Source organism: Lepidochelys olivacea (assembly GCF_965140295.1).
Source record: "Lepidochelys olivacea isolate rLepOli2 genome assembly, chromosome: 7".
Lineage (NCBI taxonomy): Eukaryota > Metazoa > Chordata > Testudines > Cheloniidae > Lepidochelys > Lepidochelys olivacea.
In genome coordinates this window covers 57,146,761-57,170,722 of record NC_140417.1, presented here as the reverse complement: position 1 = coordinate 57,170,722, position 23,962 = coordinate 57,146,761, and the positions used below count along the sequence as shown (strand labels likewise).

At 46.0% G+C, this 23,962-nt stretch overlaps 1 protein-coding gene across 1 annotated transcript in view; it reads left to right on the top strand.

Moving 5' to 3' along the window:
• The window catches only part of ALOX5 (arachidonate 5-lipoxygenase), a 52,652-nt gene that overhangs the window by 9,301 nt on the left and 19,389 nt on the right, over positions 1–23,962 (top strand). The window contains exons 2-4 of the mRNA XM_084632913.1: positions 5,615–5,813; positions 8,177–8,258; positions 16,758–16,880. Coding sequence (XP_084489039.1) covers positions 5,615–5,813; positions 8,177–8,258; positions 16,758–16,880 — 404 coding nt within the window. The remainder of the gene's footprint in view (positions 1–5,614; positions 5,814–8,176; positions 8,259–16,757; positions 16,881–23,962) is intronic.

Genomic DNA, 23,962 nt, shown 5'->3' with positions numbered 1-23,962 from the left:
CACTTGGTGATGTGGCTGCAAGGGCCATTTCTGTTCCACTGAGGAGATGTGGTCACTTATGGGGGGAAAATAACGGGCACAACTTACAGATCCTGGCCCCACTAAGCTCTGTGGCTAAACTCCCATTGACTTCAGTGAGAGCAGGATTGTGCCCACTGCCTGTTAAATACAAGTGGGTTTGAGCCTCCTCCTGAGGTGACCATTGACTTAAGCAGAGACACCTTGGGCCTGATTTTTGGACCTGCCATGCACTGCACCTTCTGTTGCCTTGGCTGGAGCGGTGAGGGCTCGGTGCTAGCTGAAAACCAGGGCCCCGGTATGTCAGAAATCAAGGCATCCAGTATCCATGTCCAGTTTTGAAAATTTGAGCCTCACTATCTAGCAGCTGTTGTATTTAGAGGTGCTGCAAGCTACGGATGCAGATCTGGATCCAAACTTCCCCCATAGATTGGGAGAGCTGGGTTTGGTTCGGGTCTAGCTCTAGTTCACATTTCTGTTTTTTTTTTTTTTTCTTTTTTGTAGCTTGCAGACTAGTGCATTCCCTGTTGCATTTATCTAAGCAGGATGGCTGCTGGCTGGCCTGTTGGGGAGCATACTGACTCATTCTCTCCAAACCAATGTATTTCTGTGCCCTATGGGAGACAGCGGTAGGTGGAGGTGACTCTAGCTGTGGACCATCTCCTGTTGGGTGCTCTCACAACCTACATACTGAACATGCACAGGCTATTTCCTGTATCTTTTGGACTTTGACCTCTTTGATGGGTAGGGACAGTCTTTATGTTCATCTTACACCAGGCCAGGCATGTCACTGGTGCTTAAATAATCATGATCAGTGCTTGCAGTTCCTCTACCATGTGCCTCAGAGTCAGGGCAGCCACCTACAGCCCCACCCTGGACACCTCAATGCCGCTGTCATCTTTTCCTCGCCTGAATGCCTAATTTAACTTAGCTATGTTTTCTCATTGGTGGAGATAATTCGTGTTCCTCAGACGCAGCAGCACATTCTTAGCTCATCTGGCTCTGGCCGCTGTCTGAGCCAGGACTTGCCCTCTAGCACCTCAGGAGTGAAGGAATAGTCAGACCTGTCTCGGAAACCTGCTCCAACAGGTCTTCTAAGAACCACTTCAGGGAAGCGCTTGAAAGCCAAGACAGTGTCACTGCCCTCTAGTGGGTTGGCTTAAAGGAGTTTTTAGTTGTGAGGGAGATTGTCAGGCGGGAAGGTGAAATGACTCAAGATTATAGCTTGGTTAAATTAGGCTGGGGATGTACAGCAGGAGGATAGGGAGGGGAAGTCATAACCAGATATTTGATGGTCTTCACGTCGAGAGTGGAACTGCTAGGATGGGAGCAGGAGGATAACTAGCAACAGTGGAATGCAATTAAGGAAAGGGAAAGTTAAGCTGAATATCAGGAGGCATTTCCTGTTGAAGAGATTTTTCACCCTGCAAAATGATCTCCAAAGAGAAGTGTTAAGAGTCCGATAACCAATTAAAACTTGATTGGGCAAAACACTTATGCATGAACTGGAGGGAACCATTTCGCATTGGTTGAAGGATGAACTAGAGGGCTTAAAACATTCTCTCTCATCTCTAAACTTTTGAGTCACTAGGGCCCTACCAAATTCATGGCCATGAAAAATGCGTCACGGACCATGAAAGCTGGTCTCCCCCATGAAATCTGGTCTTTTGTATGCTTTTACCATAAACTGTACAAATTTCATGAGGGAGACCAGCATTTCTCAGACTGGGAGTCCTGACCCAACAGGTGGCCACGGGCAGGGTTACAAGGTTATTTTAGGGGGCATCGCAGTATTGCCACCTTTACTTCTGCACTGCTGCCTTCAGAGCTCGGCAAGTGGAGAGTGGCGGCTGTTGGCCGAGGATCCAGCTCTGAGGCAGCAATGCAGAAGTAAGGGTGGCCATACCATACCAGGCCACCCTTACTTCTGCACTGCTGCTGGCGGCGGCGCTGCCTTCAGAACTGGGCTCCCGCCCAGCAGCCGCCGCTCTCCAGCTGCCCAGCTCTGAAGGCAGCGCCGCCGCCAGCAGCAGCACAGAAGTAAGGGTGGCAATACTGCAAACCCCCCTCCCTCCCAAACCCCTTTTTGGGTCAGGACCCCTACAATTACAACACTGTGAAATTTCAGAGTTAAATAACTGAAATCATGAAATTCATGATTTTTAAAATCCCATGACCATGAAATTGACCAAAATGGACCCTGAATTTGGTGGGGCCCTACTTATAGCTATGTGTGATTGGCAGCTGTTACTATCTTGTGGCTGCATGAAGTGGATTTTTGAGGAAGTTGGGGCTCTTAGCCCGGTTGCTTGTGGACAAATGTCCTCATTACAAAACAGCTATCGCAACTGGTATCCATACCATGTTTGTCTACATTTTCTTCACTTTTTTGACTTGATTTTTGTGACTTAGCCTTAACGTATAAAATAATGGGAGGGCTTGAGTCAAATGACCTCCTATTGACTGGAAGTGTTACTAAAAAAAGTGCCTGAAAAGAACAAGTTGTGTGGTTTTTAGCGGGGGAGGGCGGGGACGACAGAATGACAGGGCATATACATGCAGTATCATTTCAGACAGTACTAAACTCAGTGGAGGAAGAGGTGGAGTTCATGTCGGTTTCTAAGGTTACCGAAAATGTTCAAAACCACAAACCAGGGAAGTTTCATTTTGCAGCCACATCAAGCAATAAATTTAAACAGAGTGTGATTCCAAAACTGCCGAACAATTGGATTACCAGGCTTGTCTTCCTGGTAATGCTCTATCTTAACAAGAGCATAACTTCTTCTGAGGGGGTCATGGGAACAGATTGGGCTCTTGCTTCTAGTGTCATGATGGTCCTAGCCAGTTCAGCTTAGCTATGGCAAGGGGCCTATTGTCCTGCACCTTGTGCAGCTGCTTACACTAGTGCAAAGGGAGTGTAAGATGCTGCCATTCTGACTTGCCAAACACAAAAGAATCACTGTTTATCTCAGCTGAGCTATAAAAGCAAAGAGAGGCATTTCTAACGACTGGAATTCCAATAGTTCCTGGAGACTCTGAGATCAGAGCCCCAACATTCTAAGCACGGCACATACACAGAATAAGAGACAGTCCTCACCCTAAAGACTTTACCTTCTAAAGAGACGAGGCAGACAAGGGGTGGGAGAAAGGAAAGAGTGTTATCCCCATTTAACACCTGGAGAACTGAGGCACACAGACATTAAGTGACTTGCCCAAGGACCTGCACCAACTCTATAGCAGAGCTGTACAATGAACCCAGATCTGATTTCCAGTCAAGTGCCTTAATCTCCAAACCAACTGTTCTCTCAGTTTGCATGACTAGGTACAGAAGGGTGGACTCACTGCTGGAGCACCCCTGTGCAGCTGGACGTGGCCGCTGTCTGCTTTCTTGTGCCCCCTGCCGATGGCTCTGTGACAGTTGCCTCATCTCGTGACTCGGTCTGTCGGCTTATCACAATCACTCCTCCCCATCCCCGGGTAACAGAAAATCCAGCAAATACAAGTGTCCAATCCCTTTGTTTGGTCTGCTACTTTGATTCTGGGCCCAGTGGTCCGAACACCCTTTCTTAGGGCTTCTAGGAGTCTGTATCCCCTTCTCAGGGGCTTCACACCCCTTACCAGTTCCTGATGGCGAAGTCAGGCCTTCCCTCTATCCTAGACTCAGCCCAGGACAGGCAGTCAGGGATCATTCTGCCAGTCTCCTTGCTGCCACCTCCCTGGGCATCTTTCTACCAACCAAGCCTTTCCCTGGGCTCTCTCCTCACCCTGACAGAGTCTTCCTCTCTAGGTTGACCTTTCTTTCAGGGCTAGGACTTGCAGGGCTCTGCCCTGGAATCTCCTAACAAAATCACAAACCAAAAATATCAACTTAGACCAGCTTCTGCCCTCCTCAAGCTTGACTGGTCATCCCTCACATCTCCTCAGCCCCATTCCTCAACTGGACACCTCTTCGGCACACTGTCTGGAAGTCTAGATCCTGCACCTTTATCAGGGTTCCTCTCTGCTCTCCCTCCACCCCTGTGGCTGTTCCATGTCTCTCCTGGCCTCCTGCCAGACATCTCTACCTAGGAGAGGATCTCAGGTCTCGGTCTCACCCTGGGCTTCTCCTGAGTTCTCCATTCTCTCATCCCAGAGAGTGACTGCAGAGTTTCTCCCAACAGCCCCCATCTGCTCTAGACTTCCTGCCTTTATAATAACCACCCAGCTCCTCTCCCAGCTGGGACTCATCTTTAATTTAGCCTGGCCCACCCTCCAGGTGCAGCCAGATGCATTAATTGGCCTCTCAGGCCCACTTTAACACTTATAAAGCCAGGATGGGATATATATCCCATCAGTCTACCTCAGGTGTTCGCAAACTTCATTGCACTGCAACCCCCTTCTGACAATTACTGCAAGACCCCAGGAGAGGGGACTAAAGCCTGAGCCCACCCAAATTCCACCGCTTGGGGGGAGGGCAAAGCTGAAGTACAAGGGCTTCAGCCCCAGGCAGGGGGCCTGTAACCTGAGCCCTGCTATCCAGGGCTGAAGCCCTTGGGCTCATGCTTTGGCCCCGGATCCCAGCAAGTCTAAGCCAGCCTTGGTGACCCCATTAAAATGGGTTGAGACACACTTTGGGTTCCAGACCATTCTTTTCTGGGATGCTGTTGGAGTAGTTCTAAATATTTTTACTAGCAGTAGATTTGTTGAGAAATCACAAATGACTCAAAGCATTATCAAGTCCCGAACTTAGAAATTTCACCCTTTCCATATTTCTAGGGTATCTGTGCATGGCTTGTTCTTACATATTCCCTTACCCATCTATTTGTTAATTTGCAGTCTGAAAATAACCCTTCATTTTTCCCCTTTGCAAACAAGAGGTTCCTGTTGGAAGAAAAACAGGCTGACCCAGAGGCAGATTTGAGTAGGTGGGCTTCTTTATTGCGGTACTTGTTCCCCTGGACCCAATTGTCCAGTAAGCCCTGGATTAGTTACAACATACTCTTTTTATTTACATTAGTATGTAAATCCCTGCTTTTATTACAACACCCCCAAAACCCTCATGGAGTAATATGAACGCCCATACAATGAATATTGATAACCCTGTACTGAATATAATTATCCCCACCCCGATTACTATTTACCTTATTAGCATATTCTACCAATAAGTTTTACTTTGAAGATACACTTCTTTGCTATAATTGTAGTCATGAACTCCTTGGATCAGCAGTTTGCAGAGAAGAGAGAAAGGGGCCATGACCCCAAACTCGACTGTGCAGCTGGGAAAGAAATGGAGCAGGAGATAACACTACTTTACCCGAAAAGGCATTCTTTAGATCCCCACATTCCTCAGGCAGCTGCAACCTTATTAAACCCTTAACAAGGAGAAGGGAGGGGAGAGGAGTAACCCTAAATCTATCAAACACAGAAAGATGCCTGCACTTGATCTATCAAGGGCAGAAATGGTGCTTGCCCATGCCTTTACTCCCTAATGCCATCTCTGTTCACCAGCAATTTCCCAGTTTTCTGCTTTAACCCTTACATATCCCAAGAGTTCCATTTGGAGCTGGTGTGCTTTCTGTGTGTTCAGCCACTCACAGACCATTTTTCTTCTCCACAGATCGACTCCTACGATGTGACTGTGGCAGAAGACCTGGGAGAAATCCAGCTGCTAAAAATTGAGAAGCGAAAGTACTGGGTTCATGATGACTGGTACCTCAAGTACATCACTGTGAAAACACCAGTAGGTGACTATCTGGAATTCCCATGTTACAGATGGATTACAGAGGATAAAGAAATTGTCCTCCGAGATGGAAGAGGTGAGCACCATGAGAGAACTACTAACCCCTAGACGGGTGTGCTCACTGCTTTTTTTGGGGGGGGGCATGTTCTATGCCCTCATTGTGGCCCCAGAGCTGGAGGATCTATCCAGCCCCAGGGCCAGAGAAGTTCTGTGCCCCTGCTGATTATTGGGGGGGATCCGTACCCCTGCTCCCCACCCCTTGTGCTCACCCCTGCCCCTAGAGCAATGAGGACTCCCCCTATCTTTCCCTCTCCTCCCAGAGGCACCCAAACCCTCTCTCCAACTCCAGTTCCTTCTCTCCCACCTGCAAACCTACCACATCCCCTCTGCTACTAACTCCCATCCGTGCACTGTAGGATTTATGCTCCCGGATGACCGTGACCTCAGTGCTGGTTTATGAACTGTCCACTTGGTCTGGCACTTGGAAACGAGTTGGGTTACTTTGAGGACACATGCTAAGGAGATTTTTTTTCCAGCAGTGGGGATGGTCAGTACACTGGTCCTAAATTGCAGGCTGCCCTCAGTGCTCAATTTCTGGCTGATCCATTGCTGATCCATTGCAGAATGCTCCATTCTGGCTGATCCATGGATCCTTGGCCGAGCATTCCCTGGCTGCCTAACCTTGAGGCTCTAAAATATGTCAGTTTTCCAAGTATTATCCACCTGGAAACTGTCCTGTTTTCTAAAACCCAGGAATAGGCAGCTTGCAATGGAATTCCAGTTCAGAGAGCATTAGGGCTGGCTCGGAAGTAGAATTCAACTAAGCTGTTTCATCCTGCAAGAGCCAGGATCAGGCTGATGGTGTGAAATGTGTTGGAGATAGCTGTTGGTGCTGTGCTGAGAAAAGTGCCCTAGCACTTGAGTGCTACCCCTGTGTTTTAACTGGCTTTGGTTACCTACTGCCAGTACAGTACCGTGGCCAAAGACAGGCACTTCATTGGCTGCATAATCCAGTTGCTCACAGCTGTGCCTTTGTGGCAATGAAGTTTGACTGCTGCAATATGCTATACTGTGGACCATTAAAAATGCTGATCTAGTGCCTGTAGATATGGGGTGGGAACCAAGGGTTTAGCCAGTTTTGCTGCATTCAGGTCATTGGCTGCCTAATTAGACATGCAGCCCTAAGGAGTTTGCTTTTCAGTGGTTAAGGCCCTTAACAGTCTGGTGCCAACTTTGTTTCTCAGCTTCTGGCTCCCTCACTGATCTCTGCCCCTCCGAATACCCCACACAGGGAGGAGAGGGATTCTCCACAACTTGCGTTGGCTTTATTTCAACCCTTGCTTTCAAAAGAGGAAGACGGTGTGGATTTCAGTTTGTGAAGAAGTAAAGAATGTCCGCAAGATCCTGGCAGTATCTTACCAGAGTGCCAGCCAGCCCAGACTGCATTGTCTGTTATCAGCCCTGTTCCATCTGCCGTTTCTACCTCTGAACCTTAAACAGACATTTCCTTAAAATTCCTAATGGCTCTATTTGCATTCTTTTTTGTGTATGTAAAGCAGATCCGGTCTTGTCCATCACTTTTCCTTGTGGGTTGTCCTGTTAGCTGCTCTTTCTCTTCTGTTCCCCATCCTTTCTAAGGAAGACTCTGTCTCATTCAGTAACATCAGGGCCACATGTTCAAAGCATCAAGTTATCAGTTTTGGAAAGCCTCTCTCTTTCTTCTGATCCCGAAGCTCCCGGCATGGAACTTGGAGTGGAAGAAACAGTTGTTCTTGCAGTGTAAGAACAGAGAGTATGAACCTAGGAGAGGGATGTCAAGGCATTTTCTAGCATCAGCATTCTTCAACAGAGGAGATTTAACAAGGCTGTATCTTGTTTGGTTGTTTGTCGCTCCTCGCCTTTAACCAACCTCCACCCTGTACTGAGGGGACCTGGGGCTTGGCTCCATAGCTGAGGGGTTAGAGCAGTGGTATCAGAATCCAGGGGTAACAGGTTCAACTCTCACTGGGGCCTGGATTGCAATCTCTGCCTCATACTCTCCTTACTGATCCTTCCTCAGTTGCTTGTCACTCTTCAGCCTTAACCAACCTCCTCCCTGTACTGAGGGTGCCTGGCTCCCTAGCACAGCAGATGAATATTCCACTGTAGCCTGATGTGTAAAGGTTATTCTTAGAGACACTATCCATGGCTGTAGGTCAGTAATTCTCAGGATGAAAACAACTCTTTTGCTGTTCAGACCCATTGTATTTCTCTGGGCAGGGGGCAAACTGTCTGCTATAATTGAGTACAAGAGAGAACTGCAGATGATTTGCTACAGCACGTAGTAGGAGAACCCAGATAATGACAGATACTGAATCCTTGTGTCCCATTACCCAGCTAGAGAATTAGACAATGAAGGGTAAAGAAACCTCATAGCACTGTTTCTTCATTTTTTCACAGCAAAGCTGCACCGGGATGACAAGACTCAGATCCTCAAGCAGCACAGACGCAAAGAACTTGAACAACGGCAAAAAATGTATCGGTGAGTTTCATATAACAGTCCTGCTTTGTGATGTCAGCTGCCTAGGGAGGCCTAGTTCTGTTCCTAGCAGGTGAGTGTCCATGGCACAAAACCACCATGGTGACTGGCACGTGTTTGTAAGAAGGGTCTGAATGAGCTAGTGGTGAACTGGGGGAAAAGACTTCAGGAGCAGACTGCATTTGCATGGACACACCTACTCTGCATAGGTGTTCAGCACACAGAGTTTCTTTGCCAAACTGATCAGTCGTGGCTAGTCTGGGGTAATAAAATGTTGTTACCTTATTGTATGAGTAAAGGGCAGCAGAACTGTACTTATCATGCCCTGATTGAGGGGGTCACCCTAACCCAAACCTAAGTGGGAGGTGGGGATGCCAAATCCCAACGAAAGTCAAGGGGGGTGGGAAGACAGGTGTTCCTACTTCTTGGTGTGGCCTCTGCCTAAAGAGTCCTAGATGTCATTTGATCCCACTCCCCTTTCTAGTGGTTAAAGACAGTGCTGACTGGATTCAGCTGAGATCCTTGTTTCTTTTCAGTGATTATTAGAACTTAAATCACTAATAAGCATGTTTTGGGACTAAGCTGGTATGGGGACAGTGTTACAATGAAGAGGCAGCCACAGTGAGGTTCCCCACTAGGCAGTGAAATCACTAAGAGCTGAGCTAAAGCGTGGAACCTCAGAACATGGCATCGTAGAAGTGGTGGCGAGAAGTGGTATCAGTGACAGAGAGAACAGTGGCAGCAAGCGGCCAGCGGTAGCAGAGAGAATAGCAGCCGTGGTGAGCGGCCGCACAGATAGCAGCAGCTGTGGAGGCATTGCTCAATGCCCCCCTCCTTCCAGGGGTTGGAGGTGAATCCATGTGAATGCACCTCTGAACTCTGGGTCAAAACTGACCAAAGACAATCAGCTGAGAGTGGGGAGCAGCAGACGGAAAGGGAAGTGGCATATTAAAGGGACATTCGTTCATCGGACTTTCACAATGCAAGGTGGGAAACTGAGGCAAAGGATGCTGCCCAATCTACTGTAGGGTGGATTTTTGCTTATGGTTACGTGGTTTTGAATGGTGATTGTGGTGTTTTCCCAGATTAACGCTGGTTCCAATTCCTCGTTTAATAGAAGTTTTCTTTTGCTATACACAGGCTCCGTGCTTGCAAGTGGAGAAGTGTTGCTTCTTAGTAGCACCCAGGGATGGTGTGTTGCTTTCCTGGATTACAGGGTGGGGGCTCAAGCCGGTTCTGTTTTGCATTGTTGAGAGGAACCCCTAGCTATTGAACCTGGCCCTTGTTGCTTCCCACTCTTCTGGGGAGAAGGGTTACAAACTGGCAGCTTCCACAAGGCAGCCGAGCACTGGATGGAGAGAGAACATCCCTCTGGCTCCCGGAGCAGGTCTCTGCAGGTCAGGGTTAAAGCAGTCTGGAAGGACAGTGCAGTCAGGCTTGCCCTGATGCTGCAAATACCATACCAGTTCTGTGAGCAGACAAAACCCTTCACTCGCCCATATTGTCTAGATGACACGTTTCACCGAGGCTGAATTCATTGAGGCAATTTATTCCAGTGCTTAACCACTCTGACAGTTAGGAAGATTTTCCTAATGTCCAGCCTAAACCTCCCTTGCTGCAATTTGAGCCCATTGCTTCTTGTCCTATCCTCAGAGGTTAAGAAGAACAATTTTCTCCCTCCTCCTTGAAATAACCTTTTAGGTACTTGAAAACTGTTATCATGTCCCCTCTCAGTCTTCTCTTTTTCAGACTACACAAAGCCAGTTTTTTTCAATCTTCCCTCATAGATCCTATTTTCTAGACCTTTAATCATTTTTGTTGCTCTTCTCTGGATTTTCTCCAATTTTGTCCACATCTTTCCTGAAATGTGGTGGCCAGAACTGGACACAGTACTCCAGTTGAGGCCTAATCAGTGTGGAGTAGAGCGGAAGAATTACTTTTCGTGTCTTGCTTACAACACTCCTGCTAATACACCCCAGAATGTCGTCTGCTTTTTTTGCAACAGTGTTACACTGTTCACTCGTATTTAGCTTGTGATCCACTACGACCTCCAGATCGCTTTCCGCAGTACTCCTTCCTAGGCAGTCATTTCCCATTTTGTATGTGTGCGACTGATTGTTCCTTCCTAAATGGAGTATTTTGCATTTGTCCTTATTGAATTTTGTTCTATTTACTTCAGACCATTTCTCCAGTTTGTCCAGATCATTTTGAATTTTGATCCTATCCTTCAAAGCAGTTGCAACCCCTCCCAACTTGGTATCATCCGCAAACTTTATAAGTGTACTCGCTGTGCCATTATCTAAATCATTGATGAAGATATTGAACAGAACTGGACCCAGAACTGATCCCTGCGGAACCACACTCGTTATGTTCTTCCAGCATGACTGTGAACCGCTGATAACTACTCTGGGAACAGTTTTCCAACCAGTTTTGCACTCACCTTATAGTAGCTCCATCTAAGTTGTATTTCCCTAGTTTGTTTATGAGAAGGTCATGCAAGACCATATCAAAAGCTTTACTAAAGTCAAGATATACCACATCTACTGCTTCCCACCCATCCACAAGGCTTGTTATCCTGTCAAAGAAAGATATCAGATTGGTTAGACGTGATTTGTTCTTGACAAATCAATGCTGATTGTTACTTATCACCTTATTATCTTCTAGATGTTTGCAAATTGATTTCTTAATTATTTGCTTCATTATCTTTCCGGATACAGAAGTTAAGCTGACTGGTCTGTAATGAGACAGAGACTTCCTTCAAAATGATGGGAAACAGAATAAAAAGAGCAGCTACCAGGACAATTCCCAAGGAAAAGTTCTGGACAAGACCAGCTTTACATGCACAAAAGAGAATGCAAATAAAGCCTTTTGGAATTCAAGGGTAATGGCTGTTTAAAGTTCAGAGGTAGAAATGACAGCTCTATCAGGACAGGAAACAAACAATACAATCTGTATCTGACTGGCAATCTGACAGGCTTTCTAATGTTCTTCCTTCTTCGCAAACCACCTTCCTTTGGTTTGAAATAAAAATTCCCCACTCAGATGCCAACATGATGTGCACGGTGTAAGGACATTAGTAAAGTAGAAAGTACCCCAGCGTACCTTTAGGTAGTGTTAGTTCTCTTCTAAGTCTAAGAGCTGCAAAGGGGGTACTATGTCTCTGGCAGTGTTGCCTTATGGAAGAGACTAAACTTAGTCTGAGCACTTTAAGCTGCTAGAAACTTTGTGACCCTTTTTCTGCATAAGAGTGGGGCATGCCAGCCAAATGTATATCCCATTAAATGATTTCTGCAGTTCCAGCTGGATACAGTTCTATTTATTTCCAGCCTAGAGGCGGAATGTGGTCTAATGGGCTGGGAATGGGATGAGACCGCAGGGACTTCTGAGAACTTATCCCAGTTCTAAGGCATGTCACCTTTCCATGTGTTTCCTTATCTGAAATGTGTGTTTCTATTATTAATAAAATAGTGGTGTATTGCTGTGCGCTGGCCTGGTGTATTGCTGTGCTAGCTGCATGAAAGGGTGGGGTGAGTGAGTCCTATATGTTATACCTGCATACCCATATCCTATGAACCAAATCGTAAGAGGTGCTAAGCAACTGCAGCTCCTAGTGAAGTCAAAGGGCGTTTCAGTGCCTTCTGGGTTGTGGCCCTATATATACATTATGGGCCTGATTCTCCACAGCTTTGCACCTTGTGTAGTCATTGACCTCTGCATGCAGCGGGCGTGAGAGGATATGAAACGAGTAGTGTGTTTACACCACTTTGCACAGGTGTCAATGGCCGTGCCTGGCAATGGGGAATCAGACCTATGGGGTGTGTGTGTGTGGGGGGGTAAATAAAGCACACTGGGTTCCTTCAGGATGGAAGGCATTGTTATAAATATGACATTATCAGTATCCCTGATGAGTCTGCTGGAAATACCATTCACAGCACTGAGGCATATGGTTCACAGCAGTGAGCAATGCAATCTTTTTTGTTCTGTGTTTGTACAGTGCCTTGCACAATGGGATCCTGGTCCTTGACTAGAGCCCATAGGTGCTATGGTCTAAATGCATGGATGAGACAATGGTGTAGGGAGGAGGGATTTAGGTTGATTAGGAACTGTGGAAACTTTTAGGGCGGGAGTAGCTTATGCAGGACGGATGGGCGCCACCTTAACCAGAATGGAACCAGAATGGAACCAGACTGTTGGCATGTAGAATAAAAAGGTTGTGGAGGATTTTTAAACAAGGTTCTGGGCAAATGTCAACTGGTGTGGAAGAGCATGTGGTTTGGGCAGGGATATCTATTAGGGATGAATTTATTAAAGGGAATACTCTATATCCTAGTAAAGGCAATAGAAAAGAAGTTGGTAAAGCACAGGCAGGAGATAGTGAGGAACAGTCAAACGTAAAAGCTTCCACTTTAAACATAACACATGAAGGCAAGCAACTGAATATTGACCAAATGAACAAGTGCTTATATACAAAAGCTAGAAGTCTACTGTTGGAATTGTTATAATTTCTGCATGGTATTACCATGACACTAATTTAACCATAAACCCCTTTATTGAATCCAAAGACTGAATACTATTTATACAATTGCTCTAAAGGTGCCTAAAAAACCTAAAGAATAAGCAGTGTACTACATCCAAACAGTAACAAAACCTTGATAAGAATTTGGTCAAGATACTTACAAACGGGCTAAACTGAGAGGTGTTTAGACCCATATTGGTTGGCTCTAGCTTGACCAGGCAGATATTAGCGATGAACCCTTTAAGAGTTAACTTTATACCCTTTAACAAACAAGTGATGTCATGGTCAATTGCTGACCTCAGCTAAAAACCAATTGGAGGCAGTTCACTCTTATTTCCAGTCTTAATCCAGATAAGATTTGCAACCTTCTTTCTCCCCAAGGCCTTTCCTTCCTATCTTTTCCCCTCCTTCTTGTAAGATAACACTGGTGTGTGGGGTGGGGAGGTCCATATTGGCTCCTTTTAAGACAGATTCTTTTTGCCTAATTCAAAACCATTTGCAGTCTCCTCTGTTGGTCAGAGACCTTCTTTTTAGAACCGTTCCGTTAGCTCATTAATTATTCTTTGAATCAGACATCCTCCCTACTCCATTCCTTCTGGCCTGATAACTCATTATTTTCAAGGCCTTCCTTCTACGTGCTAGTCAGGCCTTTCTTTACAACACACATATTTCCTTTGTTAAACTTAAGCTAATGCTAATTCTTTAATATCCTATTTATTCTACATCTAAGTACTATGATGGGTGAACTAGAGTGTCTGGCATTAAATGAGGACATTGATATAATAGTCATCATGGAAACTTGGGGGAGTGAGGATAATCTATGGGACACGGTAATACCAGGATACAAAATACAGGATATAAGAATGACAGAGTAGGTCGTGCTGGTGGGGGAGTGGTACTACGTGTTAAAAAGACAAGCAGAGTCAAATAAGGTGAAAATCTTAAATGCTTCAAACTGTGTACCATAGAATCTCTACGAATAGGAATTGCATGCCTGAATATAACAGAGCCAATATACTACTGACCAGGATGGTGACAGTGTTTGTGAAATGCTAAAGGAGATTAGAGAGGCTGCAAAACCAGTAACCACAATGATAATGGCTGATTTCAACCCATGTATTGGCTGGGTTCATGCCACCTCAGGACAGGATGTAGAGATAAATTTCTAGATTACCATTAATGACTGCTTCTTGGAGCTGCTAGTCCTGGAACCCACAAGGGGAGAGGCAATTCTTGATTTCATCCTAAGTGGCATACTGGATGTCTTCCAAGATGTGACTATAGCTGAACCTGTTGGTAATAGCGGCCATAATGTAATTAAATTTAACTTCCTCCGGTGGGGGAGAAATACCAAAAACACTCACCACAGTAACAGTTAACTTCACATAGGGGAGCTACGCAAAAATGAGAATAAAAAGAGCAGTGACAAGGGTAAAATGCCTATAAGCAGCCTGGAGACTACTTAAAAACACCATAATAGAGTCTCAGACTACATATATACCCAAAATAAAAAAAAAAGACTATAGGAGGACCGAAAGAATGCCACCATGGCTAAGCAGAAGAGTAATGGAGGCAAAAGGGCATCCTTTACAATTTGGAACACAAATCCTAATGGGGAAAATAGGAAGGAGCACAAACTCTGTCAAGTAAAATGTACAAGTATAATAAGGCAGGCCAAGAAAGAATTTGAGAAGCAACTTGCTAAAGATGGAAAAACCTCAGAGCAAAATTGAAGCCAGAAGCTTCCCAAACAATCAGCAGGGCCACTAGACGACAAAATGGTTAAAGACAAGGCCATTGCAAAGGAGCTAAATGAATTCTTTGCATCGGTCTTCACTGCAGAGGATGTGGAGGAAATACTCACCTCAGAGCTATTCTTTTGGAATGACAGATCTGAGGAACTGTCCCAAATTGGTGTGTCAGTAGAAGAGGTTTTGGAACACATTAATAAACTAAACAGTAATCAGTCACCAGGACCAGATGATATTTCCCCAAGAGATCTGAAGGAACTCAAATATAAAATTGCAGAACTACTAACTGTAGTCTATAACCTATCATTCAAATCAGCTTCTGAACCAGATGACAGGAGTATAGCTAATGTGATGACAATTTTTTTAAAAGGCCCTAGAGGTGATCCTGGCAATTACAGGCTGGTAATCCTGACTTCAGTACCAGGCAAACTGGTAAAGAAACTATAGTAAAGAACAGAATGATCAGATACATAGATGAACACAATATGTTGGGGAAGAGTCAACATGCCTTTTTCAAAGGGAAATCATCCCTCACCAATCTATTAGAATTCTTTGAGGGAGTGAGCAAGCATGTGCACAAGGGTGATCCAGTGGATATAGTGTACTTAGATTTTCATAAAGCCTTTGACAGGGTCTCTCAGCAAAGACTCTTAAGGAAACTAGGTAGTCATGGGATAAGATGGGAGGTCGTCTCATGGATCATTAACTGGTTAAAAGACAGGAAAGAAAGGGTAGGAATAAATGGGCAGTTTTCAGAATGGAGAGAGGTAAGTAGCAGGGTCCCCCACAAATCTGTATCAGGTCCTGTGTTGTTCAACGTATTAATTAAGGGGAAAGGGGATGAGCAGTGAAATGGTAAAGTTGACAGATGATACAAAATTATTCAAAATAGTTAAGTCCAAAGCAGACTCGGAGGGAATCACAGAGGGGATCTCACCAAACTGACTGGGTAACAAAAGGGCAGATGAAATTCAGTGGTGATAAGTGCAAAGTAATGCACAGTGGAAAAAATCATTCCAACTATACATATACAATGATGGGGTCTAAATTAGGTCTGACCCTAAGTTCCCTGTAAGCTGCACGGCTGCACGGCAGCCTATTAAGCATTGTGCAGTTGCTCAGCGCTGCAGCGGGGAGAGATGCCTCTCCTCCAGCCCCGGAACTGCCACAGCGAGGAGAGGCACCTCTCCTTGCCAGCCCCAGCACAGTCCCAGACCTACTGCGGCTGAGGGAGAGGCGCCCCTCCCGCGGCCCCAACCCAGCCCCAGCCTGGACCGTCTGCGGCCTCGGGAGAGGCGCCTATGCCATGGATGCAGCCCAGCCCTGGACCTACTGTGACTGGAGGAGAGGCACTCCTCCCTCAGCCCCGGCCCAGACCTGCCGTGGCCAGGGGAGAGGTGCCTATCCTGTGGCCCCAACCCTGGAGCTGCCGCAGCGGGGAGAGGCAGGGAGAGATGCTCTCCTGCAGCCCTGGACCTGTTGCGGCCAGGGGAGAGGCACGTATCCCACGGCTCCAGGCCCGGAGCTGCCGCAGGGAGAGAGAGCTGTGGGGAAGTCCTCTCTCCCCGCTGTAGCCCCGGGGTAGCCTTCACCCCAAACTCCTCATCTCCGGCCCCACCTCAGAGCCCACACCCGCAGCCGGAGCCCTCATCCCCATGCACCTCTGCCCCAGCCCTGAGCCCCTCATCTCCAGTCCTGCCCCAGAGCCCGCAGCTGGAGCCCTGACCCCCTCCCCCCTGCACCTAACCCTCTGCCCCAGCCCTAAGCCCCTCATAGCTGGCCGCACCTCAGAGCTTGCACCCACAACCGGAGCCCTCACCCTCCCACACTCCGAACCCCTCGGGCCCACCCTCACCACATGAATTTTATGTGCACCAACATGGAGGTGATATGAAGTTGTGGTGGCCAAAAGTATAAGAGGGTTCAAAAAAGGACTGGATTAGTTCATGGAGGATAAGTCTAACAATGGCTATTAGCCAACCCCATGCTCTGGGAGAAGACAGAGATGGACCACTCCATGATTGCCGTGTTCTGTGCAATTCCCCTAAAGTGCTGGTGCTGGCCACTATTGGAGACAGGATACTGGGCAAGATGGCCCATCGTCCGACCCAGTATAGCAGCTCTTTTATCCTTATGGTAATACAAATAATAATAATGACATTAAAGATACTATGCTATGCTGTTTACCTAATTGACACCACTCCTTTTCCTTTTTTCTCCTCTTCCCTTTCTCAGATGGAAGGAATGGCATCCCGGCTTTCCTTTAAGCATCGATGCGAATTGTCACAGTGACTTGCCTCGCGACATCCAGTTTGACAGTGAGAAGGGAGTCGATTTCGTTCTGAACTACTCCAAAGCGTATGTGTTTCTGGGGGCTCAGAATTCTGCAGAATTTCTGATCAGAAAAGCTGGGGGTGGCAGCCATGCGTGAAATTTTATTTTATTAAAGATGTTTCCCTTCTTTTAAATTTTAAAAACTAGAAAATTCATTGGGATACTGAAGTTTGAAAATTTGGAAGTGGTTTTATGGTTGGTCAATAAATGGGGAAGATACTGCAAACCTTCCCCCCAAATTTGCCTTTTTTTTTTTTTCATTTCAAAATTTGAAACATTTGGAGCTTTGAGCTGGAAAAGTTTTAGGCATCTCACTAAATCGTGCTTTGGGGGTCACAGGGGAGCAAAAGAGACATTGTTGACAAGCCAAGGTACAGGGAATGTCTGCTGAGCAAAGACTGGCATGCAGTGTACAATACCTTTTGGTGGGATAACCCACAATTAAGCATAACTTGTCTGAAGCATGTGGGTTAGTGAAATCTCCAGCCAACCTACCAGCGCCTGCATCTCTCACCTCACTCATGAAACATGGTCGTTACCATTCATCAGCATTAAAGATCCCATGGAACTCAGTACAGGGGGAATGAGACAGTCACCAGCTGATGGACAGCCCTCACTGAGAATAAGCCTGTCCTACCCACCAGGGGTTGGACTAGACAAGCCAGTGTATCATTCCATCTCTGATTCTATTAATCATTTGGTATCTTAATTTTTTAAATGCTGTTTTAAAATCTGTGCTGTTGCCGGTTAGAGGAACCAGACATCATTAATGTCAGCCAACATGACTTGATCCAAACCAAGGACTATTATTTCCCAGAGTCCAGCTGGGCACGTGGATTGTCCCAAGCCATGATCTCATTGGGCCTTCTTTATGATGTCACAGCCATGCCCCAACTCACAGCAATGCGTGTTTGGCCTTCACCACCAAAACAAGAGGAAAATGCCTTTGCACATCGTGTTACATAGAATTCTATTGTTGTTAAATTGGAGGGTGGGAGCACGAGAGAGCATCCATCCCACTCAGCCACACATGGTCCCACAGTGGCATTTCTCTTTTTCTTCTCCCTACTACTTTTCCTTCTCCTAGGAAGGATTTTTCTTAGTGGATGGACACTGGTTGTTTTAAAACTTTTTTTGAAATGCAAATATGGCCCTTGAAGAGAAGGAGCCGGACTCTACATAGCAATGAGCCCCTCCAGGGTATCCACAAACAGGCTATTGGGATTCTTCTCCAGCAGCTGCAGGCACTTAGCCTTCCATCTTATGCTACCCAGTGTACTCAAGGCATGAATGAATAGCTGACTAATGTACCCCCTCTTATGGTTTATTGCTACCTCGGTCATGGCAGCAGCAGAGATATCTGGGTGTTACAGCATGTGATTAAGTTGATGTTACAGATCATAGTCAAATGTTTCCCCTTTGACTGATGCTCACAGATAGTAAATAGCTATTCTGCTTAAGGGCCAGATTCTGATACCCCTACTCACTGTGCATAGTACCTTACTAGTCACATGGTCCCATTAGTTTCAGAGAGAATATTTGAGTAATGTTATAACTGGGAGTTGGATGGTCAACCCAAGTAGATGGAGCAGAAGTCAAACCAAGGGTCAGCAGTCTCTTGCTGGAGTCTGTTTTTGAAGTTTTTTTGTTGAAGAATTGAGTGACCAAAGAGATTGAAGTGTTCTCCAACTGGTTTTTGAATGTTATAATCCTAATCACATCGGCCACACTATCAGAGGCTCGTTCACCTGCACATCTACCAATGTGATATATGCCATCATGTGCCAGCAATGCCCCTCTACCATGTACATTGGCCAAACAGGACAGTCTCTATGTAAAAGAATAAATGGACACAAATCAGACATCAAGAATTATAACATTCAAAAACCAGTCGGAGAACACTTCAGTCTCTTTGGTCACTCGATTACAGACCTAAAAGTGGCAATTCTTCAACAAAAAAACTTCAAAAACAGACTCCAAGGAAAGACTGCTGAATTGGAATTAATTTGCAAACTGGATACAATTAACTTAGGCTTGACTAAAGACTGGGAGTGGATGTGACATTACACAAAGTAAAATTATTTCCCCATGTTTATTCCCTCCCCCCTCCCCCCCCACACACACACTGTTCCTCACACATTCTTGTCAACTGCTGGAAATGGCCCAGAAGGGGGACCCCAGAGATCGTAGTCTGACCTCCTGTATAACACACAGGCCAGAGAATTCCTGCTCTTGCATTGAACCCATAACTTCTGGCTATGCCTTTACCTGCTAAATTAAAGAGTCCTCTCTTATCGCAAATATTTCCCATGTAAGTACTTAGAGGCTGTGATCAAATCGCCTCTTAACCTTCGCTTTGATAGGCTTTCTCTTTCTAAAAGAAGGAGTGTAACTAAAGTCTGCAGTTGTTGCCAACAGACTGTAAATGCTGAACAGATTATTGAGTTTCATTTCTCCATAAAGGCCAGATTTGTCAATGAATTTGACTTCCAGCAAAGTGGATCTGTTTGTGTCAAGCATAACTCTGCATGCAGTTGTCAAGTTGTTAGTTGCATTATTTCTCTCTGTATATTTATTGGGTTTCTAAAGAACAATCGTTTCATTTATTGTCAGTGACATAAGGTGTTTAGAGAGACAGGGTGGGTGAGGTAATGTCTGTTACTGGACCAACTTCTGTTGGGGAGAGCAACAAGCTTTCAAACCCATACAGAGCTCTTCTTCAGGTCTTAAGGTGTTTTGCAATGTATCCCTTTCTGAGTTCCTCATTTGGTACCATAGGCGGGCCTGATGTGGAATTAGTAACTGCTCTATCAACCTTCAAATGCCACTATTTCACCATGCAGGAGGTGAGATGGCCTCTTTACAATATCATCTTACATTTATATAGCACCAACCAGCCTGCAGGATCCCAAAGCAGTTTACAAACTAGATACAAGAATCATTTCACCCACCACTGAAATGCAGCCACCTCTGGGATAGAATGCAGCAGCGGCTGAGCAGTGCACAACAAAATGGCTCAGTTCTTTAGGACAAGAAGGGAAGAGAAATACAATTTGAAGCTGCCAGGACATAGGGGGGAAAGAATGTGCAATAAGCAGTGATAGTGTCCAAAATATTCTAAAGTACTGTAGATCAGTACTACTAGAGAATCTTGGAGGTGGTTTTTAAAGACCCAGGGTAAACATTTCAAAAGCACCTAAGTAACCTGGGGTCAAATTTTCTAAGGTATTTAGGCCCCTAAAGATGCAAACAAATGCCTAGTGGGATTTTTAGAAGTGTCTAACTCCCTTTGAAATCAATGGGACTTAGGTGCCTAACCCATTTAGATGCTTACATAAATCCCACTAGGTGCAAAGCAGCATGTTCAGGCACCTAAATATCCTTGTAAGTGCAGTCCCTAGAAGCCCAAGTTCCATGGGCTTTCACTTAGTGAAGTCACTTAGGCACTGAATATTTTGCTTAAGAGACACGCTCTGGTGGTTAGAGCAGAGTACTGGGTTCTTTTCTTGAGGGGGACTGAGCTCTGTGGTTAAAGGGGGTGGGGATCTTCAGTGGTATCAGGAGTTCACCCCAAAAACGCTGTTCTCAGATCTGCCACTGGCTTTCTCTGTGTCCTTAGGAATGTGAGTAGCAGTATGCAATACTCTGCTCTAGTGCCTGATCCAAAGTTAGGGGAAGGGACCTGCTACTGCTGACAGCTAGGGGAGTTCTCCTTTAGCTCAGGTGGTAGAGCTTTGGGGACTGTAAAACCAGGGTTCCAAGCCCAGCATTTGATAGCGTGGGGTATGGGATTCCTCAGATAATTGGGTCTGGTGGCTGAAACGTGCGAATCATTGATGCTTAACCAGACCACGTGAAAGTTGGCTGTTCCAGTCTGTGATACCACTGGGGTTTAGCTTGTGAAGCTTAGTGAAAACAGTTTCTGTGCCCCTGGTTTTGCATTGGATCCAAGGGAAGTGACACCTTTTGCAGTCTGAGGCTGGTTCGGAAGCTCTCTGAATGATCTCTAGCAGAGCTACAAGCAAACCAACGATGAGTTCAGCGTTTGTGATGAAACCAGGCAAGCCTCTTCTGGTTTCGGGGTTACTTGCGAACATTTTGCCTAGGTCAGCTCTGTGGCTCACCTTCCCAGTCTCATGGGAAGTCAGGGAGGAGGCTCCATGCGTGTTTGTAACTATGCCGTTTGGAGAAGCCTGCAGGAAGGATGGTATTATGATGTTTGCTTGCTCTACAGGGAGCAGTGCCTGGCACAGAACAGGCAACTCAGTGTTATACAGTCACGACATGGGCTTGGAACAAAGTGTGGGGCAACCCCACAGAAAGAGATCCATGCAAGAGAAACTGGCAAAAGGTCCTGCAGCTACTCCCTCAGTCCAGACACTGGCTGTGAATGCTCAAGAAGGCATTCAGGAGGATCCCCTAAAGAGGCATTACAGAGCCAGCCCTGGTCCAGGAACCTGTTCCTTATTCTATTATTATTAGGATCAGTGCCAGTTCCCTTAACTGTTGCACAGGTTATTACAAGCTTTTAAAGCCCATATTCACAAGGAGATGCTACCTATGCTAGTGCAAGATGCCTGCTCCCCAACCTCAAGGGGCTACATTGCAGGGCCCTTTGGTGACATAGTAAGAGCAGCCACATGTGAAAGCCAGCTGTGGTATTTGCAGCATGTTACCAGATATCCTGATAACAGTGAAAAGAATTACACAGAGCATTTAGAAGAGTGGGGAGAGCTAGCATCTCCAGTTGGTTACCCCCACTTCCTAGGAACGTAAATCTTTAAGGCAGCTGTTCCTTCAGAAGGAATGTGATATGTCAAACACATGCAAGGAAAGGAAATTGGGAAACAGTTTTTTTTATGGAAGAAATAAAATCCCAGTGCTGGGGGGCTGGGATGCCTGTCTCTGGAAGTGGCTGGGACCCAGAACTGGAAAACCCACGACAGGGTTAGTGTTCAGGTGAGGGTCTGTGTTGTAGAGAAAGGCAGTGAAGGGTGTTTGTAAGCACAGAGTACAACTGCTAGGGTATAACTGGGAGGAATGGGGTGAACATGAGCCAAGGGAAAATGTGCTAACTATGGAATAGTCCCATGGTGTAGGCACCATCACATGGAACATTTAAAACTGAACTCAATCTCAGGAGGTTACTGAGGAAAGTCATGTGTAAGCCGGTGTTTGGAGCACAGGATGGCTAATCTAGAAGGTGTGGAGGTCTGGCAAACGGCAAGGCTCGCCCTGAACTCTGTGCCAGAGTCCCAGAGTGTATGGCTGTGCTGGGCTAGCAACCTGGATGTGAAGATGCCATATTGCAAACAATTCCCAGCCACGTCTACCTCACTCCTATGCGGTGCCCTTATTGCCAATGGAGAGACGAGTTTTGTTCGAGTATCTTCGGGGGAAGTTGTTCAAGAAGAGGAAGCAGTGTGGTTTCCTTTCCAGTGAACTGGCTTTTAAATAGCTGAGCATGGCTGCATGCATGTCTCTCCCTGTGGCAGAGCAAAGGGGCCTGGTAATTTCATGCTCTAGACGAAAGCCAGGAATTGTAGAGGAGGCTGCCGTCCATTACACAATGATTGCAAGTTGCATCAGTGTAAGCAGGCAGCTGGAAATAACTGTTTCTGCAGTTGGGATCCTCGTGCTAGTTTTGAGTCTTCGGAGACCAATAATTTCCTTTTCAATTCTCTGGGTTATATACTCTCCTCCCGCTGCCTCGGGATTCAAGTTTGTTACGCCCGTTGGCATCATTAGGAGTGACGTGTATAACTTCATAAGAACCCAGGTGTGGGGAGAAGACTTTACAGTTATGGAGAGAACCCCAGCTCCATTCTTCAGAATGCAAAGTGGGTTTGTCCAGTCAGTATGTTGGAGTCGCATACAACCAGGGTTCCGAAGTAGCTTTGAATTTTGGGTGCCCCCATTTGTGAACGCCTAACCTAAATGCGCTTTGGGCTTGAGTCTCAGAGGTTTTGAACACCTATAGCTCGCACTGGCTTCAGCTGGAGACATGGGTGCTCAAACCTTCGGAAAAATCCGGCCCAAGGATCTCAAGTTGGGTACCCAAAATCAATGGCCACTTCTGGAAAAAACGTGCTTTAATGTCTCTATTGGACTCGTTTATTCAGCTCTTCAACAGCTACGCCACCTCCATGTTGGCCTCTCCCAATCTAAGCAGGATCAAGACAGGTGAGTACCTGGGTGGGAGACCTACAATGCCAGAAAAAATATGAAGGGAGGTATTAATTCTGGAGGTGGTACAGTTCCTTCAGCATCTGTACTGATCTGATGCTCCAGAAGGAGCCACTGCTGCTAGAGGTGCTGTCTTTTGCCTTCTGTTTTATGTCTCATGCAAAAGCACCTATAGAATCTAAAGATCCCATGGCACATCATGGAAGTATATGGGAGTTAATCCTGGTGTCCTGTTCCCATCTGGGGATTTACATTCTCACTCCCTCTTCTCCTTCTACAGTTTCAAGCAGGTATGATATTCTGCACTTCCTATCTTCAACTGAACTATTGGATCATGTGTGGTTGCTGTGCACTGTTAAAAAGCAACAGTGTTCCACCCCAGAGGTAGCTGCAGTTTGGTAGGGTTAGGGTTGTCAACCCTCCAGGAATTAAAGATTATGTCATGTGATGTGTCTTTAATTAAAGATTATGTCATGTGGTGAAACCTCCAAGAATATGTCCAGCCAAAACTGGCAACCCAAGTAGGGTTTGAAATGATTTGCTGCCTATTTAGCTTTGTAAAGTTAAGTGCTTTGTTAACTTGCTAGTTAGAGCTTTAGAACCTGCTGGGTCTGGCTGGACAGGAAGTTTAAACTGGAATGGCAGCTCTCAAGTAGGGACTGTAAATTCGCTTATAATTCTGCTCACTTCTTGCTTCTTCCTGAGACTCATTCAATGACCCTCTGGGGGAAGCAGCCCTTCCTGTTATCCGGCCTTAGCCTAAAATCATGTCCATGCTTTAGTCTCCCTTCTTGATGCTCAGAGAAGGGCCTTCTCTTGGTCCTTGTATGATCTTTTCTGTTCCCTATAAACTAGGATCAGATGTCCTGTAAATCACCTCCTTTTCCAGGCTACACAGATCCACCAGCTTTCCCTCTTAG